This window comes from Dysidea avara, chromosome 11 (assembly GCF_963678975.1).
Source record: "Dysidea avara chromosome 11, odDysAvar1.4, whole genome shotgun sequence".
NCBI lineage: Eukaryota > Metazoa > Porifera > Demospongiae > Dictyoceratida > Dysideidae > Dysidea > Dysidea avara.
Window position 1 is genome coordinate 19,378,158 of NC_089282.1, and position 18,613 is coordinate 19,396,770.

The window sequence follows — 18,613 nt, forward strand, 5'->3', positions numbered from 1 at the left end:
AGCCAGTTTTCCACTACACTTGACTGAAGGCATCAGGAATATGGTGTATTGTATAATATGGTATATGATATATTATATTGCTTTGATGGGACATTGTTACCAGACAATATGGACAGACATCTTTGCAGTTTTTGTCCAGTGTCTGGACATTATCATAAGCTCTGCAATAGGGAATCGGAATTTACAAATAAAATGATTTTGGTTCAAGGTGTCAAATCCCCAGGGGTGGAGCCAAAGATATAAGTGAAATCTTCAGTGGGTAGCTTGAAAAGGCGGATATGGGCAGATATGGATGTGGACACGGACACGGATATTATCAAAATACACTTCTACATAACTTCCAGACACAGACATCATCTTCGAGTAGCACTTTTCCATTTATAAATGCATGTGCAGAGCACACTACAAGTATTATATATACTATTGTACACATGCTCTAGGAATCCAATGCAGTTATGTAATTGTATAGTTTACTAGCAGGCCAGATCCAGGAGCTCACATCTTTCAGTATAAGGCACAGGTGCTTATATCTGCTAAAAAAAAATTGCCCAAAATGCTTTCAGGAATTTCCCATGTATTATGCTGTTCAGTTTTCCCATTATGCTTGATTATTTTCTTGGAAATTTTAACCAGTGGATGTTCTATTAGAGTGTTTCACTACAAAACGACTGTTCTATTAGGGAGTATCAATCTAAGGAGCTATTGTACAATTGAGTGCGTTATTGAAGTCAGTTTACATTTTTCACTGACTGCTCTATAAGGGAGTATTGATTTATTTTCAAGGAATTAAGCTAAATATCACCTAATATGCTAGCATAGTGCTCTAGCCTATTATGCTGGCATATTTGATGCAGGTCTATATACTCACGAGGCTAAGTCGGGGCATGCCAGCTGAATCTCTGTGAGTGTGATTTCTAGAATGTGTGCACAAGTCAGGAGTATATGGTATATGTGTGCTCTGCGGCATGCTAACCTCTCCTCTGCACATGCGCTTATAAATGTATAAGCGCTACTCAAATACAATGTCTGTGTTTGGAATCAAAGACTACCATTGTTAGGTACAAAAACCAACTGTTATATAAATGTAAAAGTGTATTTTGAAATGTCCATGTCTGCATCTATGTCTGTGTCCACCTTTCCAACTACCCATCCTCAGTTGGTATTGAAGACCCCTGGAGTTAGAGGTGGGGATTGACATTGATAAGTGCATAAGTATCATATTGCTGGGAATCAAATCACCATTAATTAAGTATGGGAATTTTTAAACCAGGCATGTGCCCACAGCCGGTCGAAGGCCGGCTGTGGTTCTCGTCTGGTTTGCTGAAATTGTTTTCTGAAAACTCTGTGTGTGTGTGTGTGTACATGTGTGTATGTATGCATGTGTGTATATACGTGTAATAGTTGTAACATGGGCATGAGGGCTTTGCCTGATATGTGTGCCCAACTGCCCGAGGGCTGCAGGCCTGAGGGCAGATGGCATACATATCAAACAAAGCCCAAATGCCCCGTGTTACAGCGAATATGCAACACTTATCAGGCTGATAGCCTGTACAGGGCGATCAATCACCAAGCCAATACGAGTGCAGCCACTGGATATATTGTATATGCATAACTAAATTTTTCGATTATAGGTCAGCAGCTACAGTAGTAAGTTCAGTTATGATGAACGGGGCGTATCCTAGAGATATTACGGAGAATTTTGGTTTTGCGAGTTTAACATTTTAATCAGTGCTATTGAATTGTTTATGGAAAATGTATGGAGTTCACTAAAGGCCTAGATAGGTAAGCTTGCTTGTAGAGTGGTTAGTCCATGCAGAGTGGTAGCTTCGTGACGGGGGCGTGTCTGTATTTGAAAATGTGCGGAAATGATTGGTGAATAAACTATAGCACTAGTTCTCACCCTAACCCAACGTTTTTCAACTCGTAGGATGGCGAGGATAACAAAATGCTTTCCATCTGAGTGGTTTTCATGGCAAAATCCAAGTCATGCATTCCTAATGTCCGTGTCCGTGTCCACCCATATCCGCCTTTTCCTACTAGGTATATGCACCAACAAAGTATATAAAATAAAAAATATTTTTTTATCACTGCCAGGATTCAAATCCTCACCCTCACCCTCACCCTACACAGCAGTAACCACAACAACTTCAGGGAGGTACTTTACCAGCTGATTGTGTGGTTAACAATGGAATGCAGCTGAAGTTTTCTGTGCATCATGGCCTTCAATGTGCTATAGTGAATGAAGCAACACATGTAGAAGCTTGCAATAAACTTTGTGATGTAGCCAGATGATGAGTGTTTCATTTTGAGTGTGAATAATATTGATACGTGCACAGATTGCCGAGTAAGCGTCGTCAATAGCTGACATATGAAAAGGTGTGTCATGAAAAGGTGGCACTGAGAAAAAAAGTTGTCATGGGCAGGAATCGAACCCAGTTCTATACAATAATGCTTTTGCTGTTTTGACAGGAATGTAGCTCAAGTTTTCCTCTACACCAACGCCTTTAATGTTTTATACAGAATGAATGGAAGTACATAGCGATTTGTAACAACAAACTTGGAATTGCCAGATGATGAGCTCTTAAATTTGTTAAAGTCCGGTGTCGATATGTGCTTTGGTTGTTGAGTTAGCAGTGTCACGAAAGAGACGGACAGATAGACAGACAGCTTTATGTATCATACAGTACGATAGTAACTGTATGGTAGGGACCACAAAGGAGTAGGCATGGCCCATGAAATACCATCACTCAAAAACCAGCCTCAATTTTCCTTGACAATGATGAGGCAGTATTGGTGAGGTAAAACTAAGCCCAAACAAGCGACCCGAAACGCTTTCAACAAGTTGCTACGGAATTTAAAAAAAATTTTTATTCGACAGAATTTTCTACTGACTGACTGAGTAAGTGACTGACTGATTGACTGATGCCTTCAGACAAGCGTAACTCGATAACGGTAAGGCTACGGGCTTGATTTTTTCACTGTTCGACGTCGCTTCGGCCCGATAGATGCCTTTTGGTATACCGCAGTACGTACAATGCATTCTTCATGGACTTACCAGTGTCCTCCTTTGTGTCCCATTCATCTTGGCTGACAGGGAAAGGTGTCGATTTGGCAGTAGTACATGATGGCTTCCCTTCAAAACGGAAATCGTCCGTATTTTTCATAGTGGCTATTTTGATTGTAGGGATGCTTTTCAATCAGTTCTTGACTTGTATTGCTGTGTAACGGGTTGAACATAGCCGACAGCAAAGCGTAATGGATACTTCACTTTTCAGACGATAATTAATAAAATTGGGGCATGGCACCATTTCTTTTGGTATTCGTAGATTGTAGAGGTGCTTCCGGAAAAGTTCTTGATTTGTATTGCCGTGTAACGGGTTGAACATAGCTGATAACCAAGCGTAACGGATACTTCACTTTTCAGAAGATAATTAATATAGCTGGGGCGCACGGCACCATTTCAGATGCGGTATGTGTGGGTTCACCAGTCATAATAAAATTATTTACAAAAAAATTTACGAACAAGTACACGAAAAAATTTGGAATTTTCAACTAGAGTAGGGACCATAGCACATCGATAAAAAGTACTGAAACAAGTTGGAGTAGTCCATGATATTAAATCACAGTAAAACAATAAGAAGTGTTAAATCCCTACTGTGCATTTCTTGAGCACAGTAGGGATATAACACTTCTTATTGTTTTACTGTGATTTAATATCATGGGCTACTCCAACGTGTTTCAGTACTTTTTATCGATGTGCTATGGTCCCTACTCTAGTTGAAATTCCAAATTTTTTCGTGTACTTGTATAGATAACATGGGCATGTGTGATTTGCTTGAAATATATGTATTTGCACTCGGGCCTTCAGCCCTCATGCTCATGTGTATGTTTCAGTGTTTCAGGTAATTTCAGGCAAACCACTCATGCCCATGTTAACTATCACATAATAACCTACTATCAAAAAAATGAGGTCTCATAAGAAGGTGACCTTACGTAAGTGCCTAGCTTTTTTGAGGCAACCTAGGGTGTTTTGTTAATAGAGTCTCTAAAATCATCTTGGTATTAATGAAATAAAGTCTTTGGAAAGAAGTGGTCTTGTAAGGAGGTGGTCATTTTAAGGAAGTGGTCACTGTAAGAAAGTAGCCACTATATGTGACCGGGCCTGCAAAAATAGGGCATGTGGGCACATGATTTTTGCCTACTTTTTCAAACTTTCATCACTCATAACGTTTTGTACCAGTATTCTATGGCAATGCAATTTTGAGCATCTAGTAAGCATTTAATTGGCTTTTATGATGCAAGTAACAAAATACAAATATTCTGTTCCAGCACTGAGATATGACCTGTAGAGTGATGTGGTGTAGTTTGTGCCCACATGCCCTGTTTTCGCAGGCCCGGTCACATATGAAATGGTCTCATCAATGAAGTTATTAAGTATGCCTTGGCTGTCTTTGGGACCTTAACACAACATATTTTTGTACAGAGATGATTTTTGTAACAAGAAGGCCTTTAAGAGGTGGCCACTAAGCAAGCGTTTTACTATAGCATACATGTATATTATTTTTATGAAGATTGGACCACTTCCATTTTCTGTTTCTGGTTTCATTTCTACTGTTCCCTGTATGTGGCCATCTGAAATTACACATCGTTTCAAGTCGAAAGGGCATGTCCTTCTCAAACACAAATAATAATGAAGGGCGGACTCAAGGCTTTGTCAAAAGAACTATAAAAATGTTGAGCATTTGTGGTTTGAAGCGGTTGTTCAAGTTATGCTCCTTATAGCGATAATTAATGAATCACGAAATAATTGATGAATTATGAAATACGGTATGCGTTAAAACAAAGTTAATGTAGTGTAGCGTAATGTAGTCATAAATGTAGTCCTCAACACCGAGCTCAGCACATATACAGCTTGTAAAATAGACAAAGGCCTAATCAGTGTTGAGCTACAATTAATTCTAGGACACTGACATAGTTTTCTATTCAGTCTACAGCCAATTACAAATATTGCTATTTTTGGAATAAATAGGTACATGTTATAAAGTCTTTTTAGAACAGTTACTAGGAAGAATTAAGTTCAAGACATGCACGGTGCTTACAAGGCAGTACGTAGTGGAGTAAAGTCACTGACAAGTTCACTAGGTCACTGTGGAGTCCTTGTGATCGAGATGAGCCACTGGAAGGCCTCGTCATTATATATATCATCGAACAGTCCACAGTTCAGCCCTCCTGAGTCTTCTTCATCGTACAGTATACAGTCCACACTGCATGCGTGGCTGAATTGTAGCTACATAGGAGGTTGTTGGTATGAGCGTCAGTTGCTACAAATTGCAGTACCTGCAATTAGCTGACAAGCATACAGTCAGTCATGGGGAACTCCCAGAGCAAGTCCCAGTATTGGTACAAGCATAGTAAACAGTAACGAGGACAGCTTGTACCCAACACAATACAGTGATGTGGCCAGGAAACTATTATATGAGTAAGCTATGGCTGTTGTATAAACTGAGTGTAATAACAATTCTATGGTGGTTATAGCGAGATATTGAAAAATAGACATTTATAGCTAGTTACCTTATAGCTAATGTCCCCAGTGTTGTAGTTCACTTTCATCACACTTTGTAGAGAATAGTTAAGGCCCCAACGCCTTCACTGCATGACCATTCTGAGATGTAAAAGGCTGCAGTACATGACTATTAATGCACGGAACACTAACTGTCAACACAGCAGAGCTAGGCGTTCTGAACTGAAGTTGTGAGAAGTTGCTTCAACTGATGTAGAGTCCTAATACCATGATGCTTGTCCCAGTATTCTTCCACCAGCTATGCATGTATAGCTACCTGCACAGGGGCGTAGGAAGCACGGGTGCAACGGGTGCTGGAGCACCTCCACAAATTTTTCTACGCGTGCCGTAAGTAATTAAAATAGATCACGTGATCAGACAAAAGGGATTCTACATAGATCAATCTATGGATTCTGTGACGGTCACGATGACGATTATTACCTCGACGATTCCGATGTTGCAGCTCGCCATTGGCTAGCTGTTTAACACTAGTGCGATTATTTGTGATTCAGAAGTACAGAAAACGATGGATTCACAATCTAACACGATGTCACGTGTCTCCCATGTGCAGAGATGAATAGGATTGGAGTACAAGATTGCAACTAACATATTCCAGTTATAATGTTTATGAAAGTGACGAAGGCGAAGGTGATGACACAGCAAACACCGCTAGTAACAGTAATAATGTGGATAATATTGAATAAGAAGTGTGCATATATTTGTGTGTCAGTACCCAAGTACGTGTGTTGGGTGTACCCCTTCTCTCTGTTTATTGATGGTAGCTGTTACAATTACAACTACAGAGATCCTTCTCTAGTGTACAAAGTGTTAAGTAGTCTGGTAGTGCATGTTAACTGAAGAAATTGTTAATGCATGTGCTTCAGAACAGAATTGATGTTAAAGCATTTACATTTAGCTAACACTAGGAAATAAATAAATGTAAGTGATATGGTACTATAAATAACGATTTTTGTATAATGTGCTATGTGCATATATGTGATCATTGTTTTGTCCTTGAAATATATGTAATTTCCAATGATTTGAGCCATACAATTATGAAAATGTTGTCAGCGTCTGGGGGGGCAGCCCCCCAGACCCCCTGCAAGTGAGTCTGCCCTCCACCTCAGCACCCCTGCCTGAAATATCTTCCTACGCCTCTGCTGCAGATAGTTACTTCTTAATCTTCCTACAGAATGGAGAAGGTACTATAATGCTATTTTGGTACATAATTATACTGCAATATAAATTAGAACAGCTATAGGGATAAAATTTATACATTGTAATACTTATTGTAGTTACTGTAGGTGTAGAACCAAGTCATAGTAAGAAGCGTATTACTAGTGTAGTACGACCACTCCCATACTGTAGTAATATTGTAAAAGTTTTGTACTACAATCATAGTACGGCTACCGCTAGGTTAACTTTGTTTTGATGCATACCGTACATGAGAATGCAGTATGTTATGGTCATATCCCATTACAAGTTTAATAATGATTTCATTTAAGTATACCAGGTATAACTATTTCAAATTCTTTTTAAGGATATCAAGTAGTACGGTAATACTGTTAAAGTAGGGATACCTCCAAAAGTGACAAGCACCGCCTAAAATGCCTCCTTCAAAAACCATCCTAAGACATCTTACATGACAAAAATCACCTTTACAGATATTATAATTCGTCTAACATCAAATACAGCATTGATATAGAATTTTTTTTTAAATCACCGAAACTCGAATTTCCATTTGCCTGCCAGCCTACATGTACCTGCCTGCCTGCCAGCCTGCCTGACCACAGTCACAAGGCTGGAGGCCAAACAAAGCAGCGCACAGCCAACATTTTTATTCCATAATAACTCACCAGTGGCGTGTGCCTTTTGGAATTCCAATTAGTGTGTGCCCTCTGCTCCTTCTGCACCAGCTTTTTTTTGCTCTATACACTAACTATTAAAAAGGTGGCCAAATTACCAGTCGATTGGAGTTAAAAGAAATTTATTTAGGATGCAGCAAGAATGAATATAGAACACAACTGAATGATAAAGGTTCAATGTTAAATATTTGTTAATTGCAATTGGTTGTATATCAACATCATTCTCCCATTGTTCATTCCCATTCCTGCTTTTCATTCCTGAGCTAGCTATATAGTCTGCTAATACCTTTACTGAATGCAGCTGGAAGCCAAGGAACAGGGCCATTAAATATCAGCTACTTGCTGATTTGTACCAGAAAGTATCATGGTGCTTTCTATTTGCTATCTTGAAATGATAGTAACTCATCAGTCTTTCTTTAACTGCACGAAATTTAATTTTTTCTATATTATATTATATTTGATTAATGTACAACCTCTATAAGAGGAAAAGTGTACATATTTTGATAAGAAAATAATATAGTCAGTTATAAAAATAACTGTTACAACTCTTTCTAAAATGTTCTAAGTTACTAGAAGTAACAACCTCCACCGGCAGATTGTTCCATAACGTGACAGTTGAAGGAAAAAAGGAATCGTGGTAAGCATTAATTCTGGTTGGCAATGTAACTAGTTTGAAGGGGTGCCCTCGAGTATGGTTAGTGTTGTATTCTAGGTTATGGTCTATAAGTACAGAATTGTTCAGTATCTTGTACATCATTATCAATTTTGCTTCATTTCTTCGTTGTTTGAGTATTGGCAACCCTAGTTGTTCTATCATACTTGTGACCGATGAATATCTAGAAAAGTCATTCATTATAAATCTAACAGCTCTTCTTTGAACCGTTTCTAGTTTCAGGATATTGAGTTCAGTAAAAGGAGACCATACTGGTGAGGCATACTCAAGAATAGGTCTTACCATTGTCTTATAGCATGTTTCTTTGACTGTTATTGGGCATGAACTTACTGTATGTTTTGCTGAATAAAGCCTCTGATTGAGTTGGCTTTATTTGAGATATTAGTAGTGTGTTGATTCCAGGTGAGGTGCTGGTCTATAGTTACACCTAGATACGTGACATGAGGAACACACTGGATATCTGTGTTTTGGATAGTATACTGAGAGATGATGGGGCACTTAATATTAGATATACGTATAAACTCTCACTTTTTAGGGTTGAAGCACATTTTCCATTTATTTGCCCATGACTGAAGACGATCCAAGTCACTTTGTAAGGTTTCACAATCTTCAATGGTAAGTATTGGTCTGTAAATTAGAATTTCATCAGCATATAGCTTCACTGTTGATCTGATATCATGAGATATGTCGTTGATGTAGCATAGGAACAGTAATGGGGCTAGCACTGTGCCCTGAGGAACCCCTGATGTTACACTAGATGGTGCGCTAGTACAACTGTCCACCAACACCCGTTGGGTTCTGTGTTTTAAAAAGTTTTGAATCCAACCAAGGGTGTTACCTCTGATTCCATAATTATACAGCTTACCACACAATAGTTCGTGAGATACTTTATCAAATGCTTTCGTCAGATCCAAAAGAATGACATCAGTTTGCAGCCCATTATTCAAGTTAGTAGCAAAATCATTGATAACAGTAATTAACTGAGTTTCACATGATCTCTTAATTACCACGAAAGCCATGTTGTTCATCTATCAAGATACTATTGTCATCAAGATGATGCATGATATGTTCCAGAAGCTTGCAGTACACACATGTTAATGAGTGATAGTTGGATGGGTTAGAGCGATTGTTTTTCTTAAATATTGGACAAACGTTAGCTGTCTTCCATTCGTCAGGTAAGCAAGCTTGATCCAGTGAAGCTTGAAATAATAATATCAGAACTGGTACAATGATATATGCAACTTCTTTCAGGAGACATGTTGGTATTTTGTCTGGTCCAGTAGCCTTGTGAGGTTGCAGGTCTAAAAGGAGTTTAAGAACTCCATCATTGTCTACATTAATAGGGGGCATCTCAACAATATCACACACATTAGGGCATGATATACTTGGACTATCATCTTGGGTATATACAGAGCTAAAGTAGTTAAGTGTTTCTGCTTTCTGTTGTGGGTCATTAACAATAGTTTCATTAACTTTCAATGGTGCAATGCCACAATAATCTTTCTTCTTACTTTTAATGAAAGACCAAAACTTTTTACAAATTGAATTTCCTTTGATGAGATTAGCAACATATTTATTATGAGCATTTCTGCATTCTCTTCTGCATTCTCTTCTACATTCTGTTTTACATAGTTGATATCTCTCCCAGTGTTCGGGAAGACTACTTTGCCGAGCATATCTAAAGTAATGTTTCTTTTTGCGGCATAAGCATCTAACTCTGTTAGTTATCCAAGGTTGGCTGGTTGTAGATGGACAATTCTTGGAGGGTACTTTGTTTAAACAAGTGTTGCAGATGTTTTTAAAATCTTGCCATAAAGTTTCAACTGGTGCTGTCACATCACGCTTTTGCAAAAAATCTAAACACATATCTGATGCGACTTGTTGGATATCACTGAGGTTTGCTTTAGACCATAGATAAATTTTCTTTTTAATTTTTGAAGGTGATGGGATTGAAATGTAAGATTGAATGTATAGTGCCTCATGGTCACTAATGCCAGGTATGGGAAAGCATTCATTAATCATAGCTGGTCTATTTGTACAAAATATATCGAGAATGTTTCTACCTCTAGTAGGAAAGTCAATAATTTGTGTAAAACAGTAAGTTAGTATAAAATCCAAAAAGTGGTATACAAAGGTGTTGAGTAAGAAGTAGTCGTTACAGCGTTATTACTCCAATCAACATTGGGTAAGTTTAAATCTCCTGTGATCCAAATCATTGAGTTTGGGTAGGATAGTACTAAAGATTCTAATTCTACGCTTACTATCTGAGGACAATTGTGGTGGAGCACTGTCACTATCTTCTACTGTTTTAAAGGCACTGTCTGATAAACATCCTAAGGGGTGCACTCCATTACCCACCACTCTGATTAGTAACTCCTCCAACAGTGTTCCACTGCCTCATCCAATTGTTTTTGAGGGACTTGATGGCATTTGTATTCGTCGTGCTGCTCTTCGAACTGGAGGTACAGCCGGACCTTCTGGGCTTGATGCTGCCGCATGGCGCCGAATGTGTACGTCATTCCAGCGTGTTTCTGATGATCTCTGTGAAGCTCTAGCTGGAGTGGCTAGAAGATTATGTACTGTATTTGTTGATCCTTCTGGTTTGACTGCCTTTGTTGCTTGCCGTTTGATTGCATTGGACAAGTGCCCTGGAGTCAGACCGATTGGGATTGGGGAGACCGTGCGTCGTGTGATTGCAAAGGCTATTCTGTGTGTAATTCGAAGTGATATTCAAAGGGCAGCTGGTTCATTACAATTATGTGCTGGTCAATTGTCAGGTTGTGAAGCTGCTGTCCATTCTACACGAGAGATCTTTTCATCTGCTGATGTTGATGCAGTATTACTTGTGGATGCCACCAATGCATTCAACTCACTGAACCGTCAGGCGGCTCTCCGTAACATTCAACACTTATGTCCACCTTTTTCAACCATTTTAATAAACACATATCGTGAAGATGTTAATCTGTACATTGGTGGGTCCGTTCTACACTCTGAAGAAGGAACTACTCAAGGGGACCCTCTGGCCATGCCAATGTATGCACTGGGTGTGATCCCACTCATTGAGAGTTTGTCTGGAAGTTGTGTGCAACAGATATGGTATGCTGATGATGCCACTGCTTGTGGTGGCTTGAAGGAACTTAGGTCTTGGTGGAATAAACTGACATCTGATGGTCCTGGTTTTGGCTATTTTCCCAATCCTTCTAAAACCTGCATTATTGTGAAGAGTGGAATGTATGATGCTGCAGTTTCTGCTTTTCAGGGGACTGGAATCTCTATAACTTCTGACGGGAAGCGTCACCTTGGTGCTGCTATTGGTTCCCCCTCTTTCATCACCTCTTTTGTTGAAACAAAAGTAACATCCTGGGTAAGGGAGTTGCAGCAATTGTCTGATATCTCAGTCACTCATCCCCAAGCTGCTTATGCTGCACTTATACATGGGTTTATTGGCAAATGGAACTATCTGATGAGGTGCATCCCCAATATTCAACCACTCTTGTCACCTTTGGAACATACTATTAGACTCAAGTTTCTACCTAGTTTAACTGGTCAGCCTTCTTTTAGTGACACTGACCGGAATTTGTTTGCTCTTCCTGCCCGTTGGGGAGGTCTTGGAGTTATTGACCCAGTTCGCTATTCATTGTCCCAATTTGCAGCTTCTGTTGAGGTCACTGCTCCCTTAGTTCACTTAATTTTACAGCAATCTCATACCTACCCTGTTGAAGTGTTGTCTGCTCAGATTGATGCAAGACGTGCAGTATTGAGTGCCCATCGTCAGTCTGTTATTGACTATCGTGATGCTTTGATGCCTACATTATCACCATCATTGTATAGATTGGTTGTGTTGTCTTCTGAAAAGGGTTCCTCAGGTTGGTTGACTGCTCTACCTATTTTAGACCATGGCTTTTGCTTGCACAAGGGTGCTTTTCGTGACTCCTTATGTTTAAGATATGGATGGCGACCACCGCTGCTGCCTTCCAGTTGTGTGTGCGGAAAACAGTTTTCGGTTGAACATGCTTTCAGCTGTCCGTGTGGCGGCCTCCCAACTATCCGTCATAATGAGCTTCGGGATATTACTGCTGGATTGCTAACCGAACTGTGTCATGGTGTTGAAGTTGAACCATCCCTGCAACCACTTTCGGGGGAATCATTTCGGTTGCGATCGGCCAATACTGAAGATGGGGCACGTCTTGATGTTGTTGCTAATGGCTTCTGGGAACGCGGGCAGAATGCTTATTTTGATGTTAAAGTCTTCAATCCTTTTGCTCCTACGCACTGTTCAATTTCTTTATCACAGTGCTACAGGCGTGCGGAGCTAGAGAAGAAGAGAAAATATGAGGAGAGAATCCGGGAAGTTGAGCATGGGTCATTTTCGCCATTGATTTTTTCATGTACTGGAGGTATGGGACCTTTGGCCACCGTTGTTTACAAACGAATTGCCACACTACTCGCTGAGAAGCATGGACAATCATATAGCAAAACATTGTACTGGTTACGATGTAGGCTGGGATTTTCATTGCTCCGTTCAGCTGTTCAATGTTTAAGAGGTTCAAGGTCCTCTTACCACTGCTGTGGATCGGGCGAGACAGCTGTCATTGACCTTGCTTATGCAGAAGGCAGGCTGGACTCAGCTTCACCTGACTAACTTTATATTTGTTTCATGTGCTTGTAAATATGCGTCCTTTATTTTATGCACAAAATATAATTATCTGTGTATGTTTCTACTAAAGATTCTAATACTTTATGTAACTCTTGAAGGTACTCTAAATCACAGTTAGGGGGTCTGTATACACAACATATAATAATAGAGCATGGACTGTTTGTAGAAACTTTACACACCACAATCTCACATTGAGAGTCAATTGATAGAGTTTCACAGGTCAAATTATTTCTTATTGCTAAAAATACTCTCCCATAACCATCTGAGCGGTCTTTTCTAAAAACATTATAATTAGCTTGAAAAATTTCATTGGAATAGATGGATGGTGTTAACCAGGACTCTGTGCCAGCGATAACATCAGGTGTGTGTTCTTCTATCATACAATTAAACATGGCTTTCTTAGATTTAATGCTTCGGCAGTTGACAACGATCGTTTTGAGTAAGTTATGTACAGTTTGTGAGTTTTGGTCAGAATTAACAGGACTAGTTAAAACATTTGACTGACTTAAACAGTTAGAGTCATGAGAGTCATAACATTCAGTGCAGAGAAGAGCTAGAGGTGACCTCTATATTCTTCTCTGCACAATGGCCCCGTTTTTTATAACATAATGATTGCCATCCTTGTTCATTTGTTTACGTTGCTCTCTCAATAGTTTATTTTTCTGTTGTTCCATAGGTGTAAGATCTGCAGTGATGTAAATAGCCTTGAATGCAAACTGTTGAATTTTGTATTGAAGGTTGTATATCAAGTAAACATTGTGACATGAAGAAGTCTATTAGTACACACAACACAATTAAAACTGCAATGAAAAACTTTACATTTAGAGTCGTATGGCTTCCTACTTTGATAAACCACAAAATGTGCTAAAGCACACACTTCTAAGAGCAGACTGCGAGGTAAACTACTCCTTTTTGTAGTATCGTGCAAGAAAAAATCACCCAGAATGCAATTTGGTCTCCAATGTTGCAAGTCTCCTGCAACTGAGAAGATGGTATCTCACCAAATGTTGGGGTACACCTTGACAGTATACATTTTCTGATATAATGGCGATTTTGAAAGCATAATTTTGAGCTTAATAGGCTGGGCTCAAAAGCATTTTCAAAGCATAATTGGTTCAAGCCTAAATAGCACGTGTTCAACCCTTTTACACTATTCTTTTTGCGTCTCCTATGTCTCTGCTAGTATTATATCACTATGCTTAAATAAAAGAAATGACACACATACAATACTAGAGAAGGTGCATCAGTAACAACCTAATTCCTTTGCTGTTTTCCACTACTGGACCATCTTCAATGGTGGATCCAGGATGGGACATTTGCCCCAAATACCCCCACCCCCCTTGTGGAGGAGCCATACTTCTTTTGATAAAGACCAAGATCAATTGAAAATATTATTTTACAGATTCACCTGCAACCAAAGCAGACAAAAGTCTAACTAGCTGTGAAATTGTCACCCGCGTACTACATGCCTCTAAAAATATTTATCGTGTTGCTGTTGTTCAAGACATTCATAGCCTTTTAAACAGCTTTAAAGACTTCACAACCATCTTCAAAGGCCAAAATGGCAAAAATCAACAGTGAGACACTACTAAGAAGTGATTATTTGCTGCTTCAAAAATGCAGCAACTAACAAGAGAATCTGGCTTTTTCAACCACCTACAATTTGTGCCTCTCCCCTTGCCAGCTCCTGGATCCGCCCCTGATCTTCTACACACCACTGTTGTTTACAGAGAATTACTGGCTGAAAAGTAGTAATTTCACTACAATGCATGCTGGGTTTTTTTTGTTTTTTTTTGCTGAAGGGAAATGTGTACTTTGCATTGTCCTTTATTATGTTTTTGATGTATACTATTCATTTTTTGTGTATAGGTGAAGACCATCCCTCTCTAAAAGATCTATACATTCATGTATTACAAGAAGCCGCAGACAGATGGAGGGATATTGGTGTATTGTTACTAGATCCTGCCATACTGAAAGTGATTGAAAAAGATCACCCACAAGATGTCATGGGGTGTTGTAAATGTATGTTGGAAAAGTGGTTAGAGTCAAAACCAGATGGTAGCTGGAATCAGTTGCTAGAAGCACTCAAAAGTCCATGTATCCAGTTAAATACTTTAGCTCAACAAATAGAGCAAAAGCTCAGAAAAAAAAGTAAGACCACTTTATGTTGGGGTGAGGGGCAGTTGGGGAAATACGTCAGTGATGTTAGCAATTTGCATTAGACAACAAGTCATTCAAAGTGGATTACTTTTTCACCTCTCTACGTTTGTATAAGTGTAAGGAATTTTAAGAGTTATACAAACTGCAGTATAATAGGGTCCATTACAATGAAAAGTGCTGAAACAAGAGACCATCACCTGAAGTGTAAATTTAATTCTTGCTTAGCACATATAACTAGCAATAAACCAGCATGGCTAATGTAGGGATTAAATTTGCATTACAGGTCATGTGATCCCCTTGTTTAAGTGCATAGCTTCTAAAATTCCTATGTAAACTTTTTTTGAAACCTTATTTATCAGTAGTGGACTTATGTCTACTAGAACAGTATATTAAGGTATAACCCATCTGCCTATTTTGACTGGTGAAGGTATGGTCTAAAATTTATGAATAATCAATTTTAAACATGAGGCTATAGTTGTGCTATGAATGGGACAATACATCACATCGCAATACGTAAAAGGGTGATACAGACATCGATACAATTTTTATGCACTGTCAGTGAAAAGAAATGGGAGACAATGGTAAGTCCTTGATGCATGTTTTGTACATACAAGGTAATGACAAAAAGGGCTGCAGCAGGATAACAAAACTAAGCCCTTAGCCTTCAGTTATAGCCATTATTTAGTGAAGCATCAGATAGTTAGTCAGTCAGTCAGGCAGTAAAAATTCCACTAAATGAATATTTTAAAAGTTTGTTGCAATTTATTGGAAACATTTGTACTGAAGGTAACACTTGGGCTTAACCAACACTGCTAATGTACCATTTGTGAGACCGCTTTCTAATCTGTATTTGTGAACAGATTTGCAGAACCCCGACAATAGAGCAAATCTATAGTAAATTTACAGTACAAAGCATTTGTTTAAATGGGAAAAATAAGTGCATGTACATTCCATGAATTTTTAAAACAAGACAGCAAAAACATGGATATCATTGCATAAGAGTGTTTCAAAATCTTTGTTTCATTGCAGTACACCATGACATATGAACATTTGTTTATGTCAAACTGGAACTATGTCAAACTGGAACTTACCATAGTCACACAATTACAAGAGTGTAACCTTCTAATGTCACTTGACACCAAAACACTCCTCTTATCTCCTTCAGTAGCTTCCACAGGGTTTTGTTCAATTACACATTTTGGCCAAACTTTCTCATCATTGTGCAGAAAATGAGGACCTTCCCACCAAACATCTAGTTCTGCCAACTGTAACAATTTTACTCCTCTTGTCAAGTAATCTGCAGGATTCAGTTTTGTTGACACATGTTTCCACTGAGCTGGATATGTAGACATCTGAATTTCACCAACTCTGTTAGAAACAAATGGTTTAAAATCCCTACTATGCCTTCTGATCCACCACAGAACATTCATGCTATCAGTCCAAATATTCATCTGTTCTTTCTGAATGTTAAACACATTAGAAACCAACCATGCCATTTATTTCCTAGACTTGCTCCCGTTAATTCCAAACAAGGAATACTTACTGTCTGTAGTGGTGCTACTTTAGTTTTAGATGTTATCAATCATACAGAAACACTTTCATCTTGATACGCTATTCTTAAATAAACAACAGCCCCATAAGCATCTTGTGAGGCATCCACAAATTTATGTAGACTCACTGATTGCACTATCTCCTGTAACTGTAAACGTCTTGGAACTTATGTTTGTGACAGTGATGGCAATACAGAAAACCATGATGTTCTTTTGACTAACAATTCTTTTGACACTTCTTCATCCCAGTCTAAACTTAATACAATTAATGCTTGACAACAAATACTACCAATGGGTTCATCAATCACAATTCCAAAATCATGGCATCTGGTAAGGACATTGTGGAGGGAAGCTGGTGTGAATGATGTACTATGTATAAATCATTGTACCTAGTCTACCTGTACTTAGTGCATTGACCAAATATTTTTTCCATCTTGCCCATCTAAGGATACCATGTGACTGGTCTATTAGAGCATCTCAATTTTTTCTTACCCTGTAGTGAGTTGCAAGAGCGCTATTCAGAAAAAAGCATGTAAATCAGAGAGTCAGAAACATAGCACTAAAAACTCTGTTGAATGTAGAATAAATCCTAGTCCAGGTGGTGACTTGATCCACAGATATAGCTTGCAGTCTAGGCAAGTGCCTGAGAAGCTACACAGCCTGGAATTTTTTACAGTACTATAATAACAGGGACCATAGCACATTGATAAACAAGTTGATGTTGTGCTACTTCTAAAAACCAGGCGCCATGCAGCTAGCTAACTCATCTGGGATTAACCATAGATAGTATATGCTACTGTGAATTAACCAACTATGTAATATATTACTATTTTACAATAGGGTAATTTTGGGTTGTGCAATAATATTATTAGGTAATTCTCGTATTTCATAATTCATGAAATTTCCGTAATTCGTTCAATTACGTTGCTATGCATTGCTAAGGAAGCGCTTGTTAAACAAACTGTATTTACCAACATATTATGCACAGAAGTATCTTCTAAACTGTTTTATAGTTTGACTATTGTGTTTTTTCCCACAAATTCTCTTGACAAAGCCTCAAAGCTACTCTTCAGTTTCGTTCGTGTACGTACCGTATAGTGGGTTATTTTTGAAACAGAATTTTTTGCACAAGAAGCAAAATCTGAATTTCGAAAGATTTTAATTTCGAAGAGTGCATATTTCGAAGTCAGGATGGATTTCAAATAAACGGAAATTCGTGTCACAAATTATGAAGATGAGTGAATGTTTGCCGAAAACTGACTTACTGATGGAATAATCCCCATTCCTGTGCACTGGAGAGAAGACTGAGGGAGTCTCGGGTGGAGTGAATTCACTGGCATGATCACGCTCGATCATAGCTAGCTATCCTACCATAGATTCTAGAGCAGACGGCATCAATTCCCATTCTGGATCACCTGTTTTCTGGTTATTGGTACAGTAATACCACTACAACTTCCTCTTCTTGACTCCCTTCTGGGGTACACGTCTGCATGCAGAACTGTAGGAGCTTGACAAAAAACCTTCGATTTTTCCAAAATTTTATATATGCTTCAAATTTCAAAATAATTGGCCTGTCTGAAACATGGTTATATAATGCTGTGCTTGATTCCGAAATTTTACCTCATGGTATACAATTTATAGAACAGATAGAGGTTCCTGTGGTGGTGGGGTGATGATTGCTGTTAGTCATGAGTTTTTAAGTGAACAGATTCCAAGCCCTCCTAATTTGGAGGTTGTTACTGTTTCTATATCATTGGTACTGGCTATAATCTGTTGTATGGTGTATGTACTTCCAAATTCCACAGTGGAATATCATACTGAACTTATTAACTGTTTACAATCCCTACCCAGTTATGTAATAATATTTGGTGACTTTAATATGCCGTGATATCGATTGGTCCACTCTTGCTGGAAGTTCAACAAGTTCTAACAATTTTTGTGAGTTCATATTCCAATCTAACCTTGAACAACTAGTGACTTGTCCAACTCATAAACATGGTAATGTGCTTGATCTAATTTTGACTGATAGTGCCGATAACATAGTTGACTTAACTGTTCACCCTCTGGAGTACCAGTGCATTTCATCAGACCACCACTTGATTACCTTTGCCATCTGCTGTAAGAATATTATACCAAAGCCTGTCACTA

At 38.7% G+C, this 18,613-nt stretch overlaps 2 protein-coding genes across 2 annotated transcripts in view; both read left to right on the forward strand.

Moving 5' to 3' along the window:
- Positions 1-18,613, forward strand: part of LOC136237945 (uncharacterized) — a 168,816-nt gene that overhangs the window by 6,157 nt on the left and 144,046 nt on the right. The window contains exon 2 of the mRNA XM_066028232.1: positions 14,625-14,906. Within this exon, the coding sequence (XP_065884304.1) occupies positions 14,625-14,906 (282 nt within the window). The remainder of the gene's footprint in view (positions 1-14,624; positions 14,907-18,613) is intronic.
- Positions 10,932-12,787, forward strand: LOC136238709 (uncharacterized). Its single transcript, XM_066029266.1, has one exon. It carries the CDS (start codon positions 11,124-11,126, stop codon positions 12,738-12,740), a length of 1,617 nt encoding a protein of 538 aa, XP_065885338.1. The 5' UTR covers positions 10,932-11,123; the 3' UTR covers positions 12,741-12,787.

Coding starts and splice junctions, on each gene's coding strand:
- LOC136238709 (XM_066029266.1), top strand. CDS start 11,124: ATGCCAATGTATGCACTGGGTGTGATCCCACTCATTGAGAGTTTGTCT.